Consider the following 6,511-nt stretch of genomic DNA (forward strand, 5'->3'; position numbering starts at 1 on the left):
CAAACCTCTGCACTTGGAGGCCCAACAACATCTACAAGAAGAAGGTTGTGTAGTAGACATCAACCCCCTCCTCTTGACTGGCGTAAGGGGGGAGCTCCTTCCCCCCTTGTGGTGCCCCCTCCTCTCCCCTCTAACCTATATATACTACAGGTCTTGGGCACTTCTCTACACATAAGTTTTGGAGCCTCCTCTAGTTCTCTAGTTCTAGTTCTAGTTGGTCCTAGTTGATCAATTATAGCTAGATCTAGATCCTCTAGTCCTCATAATCAGAAGTCCAGTGTGGTTCTAATCTCCTCCCTCTTATTCTCCAGCGACGATTAGCTTTGGACGACGAAGCGCTACTGGATCGTGAAGACCGTACACTGGCAACTCATACAGAGGCCGTGCTTCTAGTCTTCCGTTTGAGAGGCCGTTCATGGGCGGTTCACGGGATCATTCATCTACGGTTCGAGGGACTCCAATTACGATCTACGCCGACTCGTCTTCTTCTGCTGCAACTTGGAGTTGGTAATGATCCGATCCAAACCATTTAATGCATCTCCGTATTGTTCGTCGGTGATCGTATAGCGATTTTCTGTTGCTTTCTACTATGTTTCCCAACAGTGAGACATTGCTGAAAATCGCTTGTCAATTCCTTCTACTTCTTATTGGGTTCGACACTCTTAGTTATCGAAAAGATTACAATTGGCCCACTATACTTGTGGGTCATCACCATCCCAGCATAGACGTGCATTGCAAGGGTGATTGCTCTGCCGCGAGAGCGTGGCTAAGGTTTTGTCCCAACACTCGTGAGATGAGAAATGAAGCGGCTGGGTCGTACGAGAGGCAGACATGATACTACGACGTCGATGTGGAGATCAAAGACGGTGCAGCGGTGGCGGGGAACCTAGGATCCGCGTGAGGTTAGGGGGGAAGAGGAGAGGTTGGCATGAAAAATGAGCATTTGTGTTGAGCGAACTATTTTTTGTGAGGGCTAGTGGCGATTGATCGGGCGGGTTAGTTGGGTTGCCAAGAAAGGCTCAGTTTACCAGAGGCCTCAGTTTTTTCTCCTGGAGCAGCACACCCATAGGATATTTGGGCCAGGAATTTGACAGTGCGGTGGAGATCAATAGAACATCTTATCTGACGGCTAGAAAAACTTCAATCAACAAAATGGATGGCCAAAAATCAAGGGGGGTGCGGGAGGGCTGGGTTTAGGTTCAGTTTTACTGTCTTAAATGTGGTTGTAAATATTTATGAAAGTTCAATTAAATTTGAACTTGCGCTGGACATCAGGGGAAAGGCCATGAGCCCTTGTGCTTCATAGTCTTGTACTTGTAAAGCTTTTTGCGTTTTCCTCAGCGGACAGACGTCAGACTCCATTGCATTTCACGGGGTGGAAACGCAACACCAGGGACAATAGCGTCATGGTAGAGCGGTGTTTCCCTGCGTGTTATGTCAGCATGTCAACGAGAGTGTCCCAATGTGGGCCGGGCAAAAACGCCGTTGACCCCGACGTCTCTCGTGTATCGTTGTGATGGGTGACATCACCTAAAATGGTTAGATTGTGCAAATGTCAACCCAGACTGCAAGGGTTAATTCATGCTTATAGAAAGATCAAAACAGTGGTTTTGGCGCAATCCGTCATACATATAGCATGAGTCTACCGACTTGCAAAAATGAAAGGGTTGTCACCCCCGCTGTTTCAGGGGCATATTTGTGACATTCGGTATAAAAGCAAGGGGGTTTCGAAAAAAAATCCAGACTCTAGCCCCACCCGCCGCGACGCTGTCATGTCGCGCTGATGTTGCATACAACTATCGACGAACCGTATGTGCACCTAGAGACAAGTTTAGGCACCAACTTCACGAATTTTACAACATTATAGGCATCAAAGTGGTCATCGTGTGCAACTTGTTGTACCACTGCGGTATTTCCCTCCATTAAATCGTATGCACAACGGTTTTGTACATGCTGTATCCTATGGCCCACAATCTGAACTTCTCTGATCGTACAGGCGTCGGATGACAATTTATCGTATGCATAGCATCATTCTACCGGAAAGGAAATTGCGACCGGAATTAAAAACCTTGGTCTCAACTGTGTGAAGCCGTGGTTGACCATGAAACGGAGGAGACAGACATCCACATGCATGCATGCATGCAGGCCAAGCCTTCTACGATTTAGGCCGAGACGCCATGTCCCCACACATGCACCGACATTGCCGTCGTACCGCTCGCCGGGGCCTCTCCCCGCTTAAGTAACTCGCCACCTCCCTCTCTGACGCATTCCCCCTCCCCCGCCACGCAGCGTCGACCAACCGGAGGGGCCGAGCTTAATTAGCCGCACGTACCCACCACCACCACCCCTTGCTCCCTTTTCGCGCGCCAATTAAGCTAGGCCGTCGCCGCCGTCGTTTCCGCCGCCGGCTGGCCGGGCAAGATGCCGGGGGCCGTGATCGTGCACCACCACAACAGGTACAAGACGTACCCCGGCGATGTCACCGGCTTCGTCTTCTACTCCTGCCTCGTCGCCTCCGTCGGCGGCTGCATCTTCGGCTACGACATCGGCATGGCCGGTAATTAACCCGTCGCCTCGCCGTCCTGTGCATGCATGCATGCATGGGTAATTGGGTGTGGCCGTGTGGGTGTTGGTTTCCTGGCTCGATCTGACTCTGTTTTCTGTGCTGGCGCCGCTGCGGATGACTGCAGCCAGTTTGACGTCGACGGAGTCGTTCCTGCTCTTGTTCTTCCCGGACATCTACCAGCAGCAGAAGGATCAGGTGATCACGAACCAGTACTGCAAGTTCGACAGCCAGGAGCTGTCCCTCTTCGGCTCCTCCCTCTTCCTGTCCGCGGCGACGGCGTCCCTCTTCGCGAGCCCCATGGCCCGCGCCTTCGGCAGGAAGTGGACGCTCTTCTACGCCGCCGTCGCCTACATCACCGGCGCCTGCATGGGCGGCATTGCCACCACCTTCGCCGTGCTCATCACCGGCCGCTTGCTCCTCGGCGTCGGGGTCGGCCTCTGCATCCACGCCTCGCCTCTCTACCTCTCGGAGATGGCGCCGGCGCAGCAACGCGGGATGCTCAACATCCTCTTCCAGCTGATGATCACCATCGGGATCCTGTCGGCCAGCCTGACCAACTACTGGACGTCCAGGTTCCTCGGCGGGTGGGGCTGGCGGGTCGGGCTGGCGATGGGCGCCGTCCCGGGGTCCGTCATCGCGCTGGGCTCCCTGGCCATCCCAGACACCCCCATCTCCCTGCTGTCGCGGGGCGAGACCGAGCTCGCCCGCGCGACGCTGTCCCAGATCAGGGGCATCGGCCCCGACGACGTGCGGCAGGAGTTCAACGACCTCGCCGCCGCGTGCGAGGAGAGCAAGGCGGTGGCGAACCCGTGGTGGGAGCTGCTCTTCACCGGCAAGTACAAGCCGCAGCTGACGTTCGCGCTGGGGGTGCCCTTCTTCCAGCAGCTGACGGGCATCAACGTGATCATGTTCTACGCGCCGGTGCTGTTCAAGACGGTGGGGTTCCGGAACGACGCGTCGCTCATGTCGTCCGTCATCACGGGGCTGGTGAACGTGTTCTCCACCTTCGTGGCCGTGGTGACCGCGGACAAGGTGGGGCGGCGGGCGCTGTTCCTGCAGGGCGGGACGCAGATGATCATCTCGCAGATCCTGGTGGGCACCTTCATCGGGCTCCAGTTCGGGCTGAGCGGGACGGGGGCCATCTCGGAGCAGTACGCCATGTGCATCGTGCTGTTCGTGTGCGTGTACGTGGCCGGCTTCGCGTGGTCATGGGGGCCCATGGGGTGGCTCATCCCCAGCGAGGTGTACCCGCTGGCGGTGCGGTCGCAGGCGCAGAGCATCACGGTGGCCGTCAACATGTGCTTCACGGCCTTCATCGGCCAGGTGTTCCTCACGCTGCTGTGCCACCTGAGGTTCGGCCTCTTCTACTTCTTCGGCGCATGGCTGCTGCTCATGACCATCTTCATCGCCGTGCTGCTGCCGGAGACCAAGTGCGTGCCGCTCGAGGAGGTGTCGCACGTCTTCAGGAAGCACTGGTTCTGGAGGAAGTACGTCATCGACACCAGCGCCGACGCGCGCGGGGCCGAGATGAGGAAGAGGATAGCGCTAGAGATGAGCTGATCCACGTCCGTCTGGAGACGGAGGTATACATCGGTAGGCAGATCAGAATCAGATCGGTGCAGCAGGCTGATTCGTCGACGTAGCTAGCCAATGGACTCATGGCACGCTTGATGATTACCCAGCTGACAAGACGCACATAGCTAGATCGAGTGCAGAAATTGATTACGCATGCTCATCTCGGCCGACCAGCAAGCTAAATTAGTTGATGTTGATCCTGGTGTTGTAGAATTGATCTTAGCATACACTCATCTTGTAATTGTTTTCCCTTTGTTTCGTGTCAAACTTGTCAATGAAGTATTACAAACAAACAAAAATCCACAATCTCACTACATGGTCGCCACTGCATGATCAATTGCTCAGTAACCATAATAGGTTCTCACATGGTAACATCAAAACGCTCATGGCGGTGGCCAACTCGCTCATTCTTAGAGCATCTCCAACAGGCGCCGAACGCGGCGCGCGCAAAAAACAGCTTTAGCGCGCGCCCATCGTCTGGTTTGGCGCGGCGCGCAGCGACCGCTCCAGCAGTCGCGCTAAAATGCAGCGCGCGCCGCTCCAGCAGCGCGCAAAAAATGCAGCGCGCGCTCATTCTACAAACTAGAAATGTAGGCATTAAAAAGATAGATTGCATAGATTTTAAATGATACAAAGGTATTTTACATCGGAAACATAGATTGCATAATAATAAAAACGACAAACAATAAAAAACGAGATAGATTGCATAAAAAACTACTCTAAGTCGCTATCATCATCATCATTATCATTCTCGGCGGTGTCGTCCGAGGTATCTAGCCAGATGTCCAGCCACCGATCATCGTCCGACGTGAAGAACGACTGCCCACCTGCTGCAACGAGATCGGACTGCGCATTCGCCAACGCCTTCCGCCGACGCCTGTCCAACCGCTCCTCGCGGCGCCTTCGCGTGTCCTCCTCGCGGCGCCTTGCCCAGTAGACCTGCTCGTAGGCGACGTCCTCCGGATGGCGCCGGCGCCACTCCGCCATGACCCGCTCGTCCTCCTGGGCGACGAGGAGGCGGCGCTGCTGCTCGGCGTGCTCCGCATGGTCTTGCGCCGTGTTCAGACGAGGCGGCGGGGTGACTTGAGCGCCTGCTGGAGCGTGTACACATCTTGGAAGTTCATCTGGCCGCGCGGCCGGCTAGGCGCCACGCCGCCGCGTCGTACGCGCGGGCGGCCTCGTGCGCCGTCCCATAGGTGCCGAGGCCGAGCCGGAGATCGCCGGAGGGTATCTCCGAGTAGTAGCCGCCGTTGGGGCGCAGGCGGACGCCGCGGTAGCCGGACGCTCCTCGGCGGCGCGGCGCCATGGCGGCGTGGCGCCATGACGGTGCGGCGGTGGCGGGGCGCTGGAGCGGTGGAGGCGCGTCGGTGGCGGGGCGCTGGAGCGGTGGAGGCGCGTCGGTGGCGGGGCGCTGGAGCGGCGCGTGGCAGAGAGGGAGAGGAAGAGGAGAAGAGGATGCATGAAGAAGGCGCGTGGCGCGCGCCGCACTTTATAGACGCGCCGGAAGCGGTGCGCAAAATATGGCGCGTGAGCTGGCGCCTTTTCGCGCACGCGCGCAAACAGTTCCCGCGTGCGCGAGTTTTCCGTCGCCGCTGGAGCGCGGCAAAATGCCCCGCGCGCGCGTCGTTTGGCGCGGCCGTTGGAGATGCTCTTAGGTTCGACCAAGCCCAAGAAGCTCGCCAGCCCTCGGACATGGAATGGTGGCTGCGGAAAACGCTCAAGGTAGCGCTGCTGGGCCTTGCTTCGCTTAAGAGGACCATCGACCGTCAGAGGTCTCACATCAGGTGGCTGAAAAGAGGGAGGCACCAATACTAAGCTGTTTCAGGCAGTGACCAACGACAGGAGATCAAAAAACTACATCGCACGGCTTAAGCATGAGGCGGAGATCTTCACGGATCAAGGCAAAATTGAGGATGTGTTTGCCGGGGTCTATGACAGGCTGCTGGGTACGGCAAATACGCGCGAGCACTCATTAAACCCCGATCTTCTCGGCTTGCCACAGTTAGACCTCGCGGATCTTGAAGAGATCTTCACGGAGGATGAGGTTTGGAACGTGATCGAGGAGCTTCCACCAGATACGCCCCCCGGCCATGACGGCTTTATTGGGTTGTTCTATCACAAAGCTTGGCCGGTTATTAAGCATGACATTATGGCAGCCTTGTTGAAACTATATGTGGGGGACGGCAAGGGCTTCTGCAAGCTCAATAAGGCACACATCGTGCTTATTCCTAAAACAACGGAGGCCTTGGAGGTTAAGGATTATAGGCCCATTAGCCTCCCACACAGTTTCTCTAAGCTCTTTGCCAAGATTCTGGCAATGCGGGCGCGCAGGAGATTGCACGAAGTAGTCAACGCAAATCAGTCCGCTTT

At 56.3% G+C, this 6,511-nt stretch overlaps 1 protein-coding gene across 1 annotated transcript; it reads left to right on the plus strand.

The window, feature by feature from the left end:
- The first annotated feature begins 2,418 nt into the window (after nucleotides 1–2,418).
- On the plus strand, nucleotides 2,419–4,449 carry LOC119319053 (sugar transport protein MST5-like). The gene is made up of 2 exons (XM_037593575.1): nucleotides 2,419–2,557; nucleotides 2,691–4,449. The coding sequence occupies exons 1-2, from the start codon at nucleotides 2,422–2,424 to the stop codon at nucleotides 4,124–4,126; spliced, it is 1,572 nt and encodes a 523-aa protein (XP_037449472.1). The 5' UTR covers nucleotides 2,419–2,421; the 3' UTR covers nucleotides 4,127–4,449.
- Nucleotides 4,450–6,511: the final 2,062 nt, after the last annotated feature.

Source organism: Triticum dicoccoides, chromosome 6A (assembly GCF_002162155.2).
Source record: "Triticum dicoccoides isolate Atlit2015 ecotype Zavitan chromosome 6A, WEW_v2.0, whole genome shotgun sequence".
NCBI classification, from domain to species: domain Eukaryota; kingdom Viridiplantae; phylum Streptophyta; class Magnoliopsida; order Poales; family Poaceae; genus Triticum; species Triticum dicoccoides.

Coding starts and splice junctions, on each gene's coding strand:
- LOC119319053 (XM_037593575.1), top strand. CDS start 2,422: ATGCCGGGGGCCGTGATCGTGCACCACCACAACAGGTACAAGACGTAC. Junction 2,558..2,690: donor CTACGACATCGGCATGGCCG/GTAATTAACCCG, acceptor GGATGACTGCAG/CCAGTTTGACGTCGACGGAG.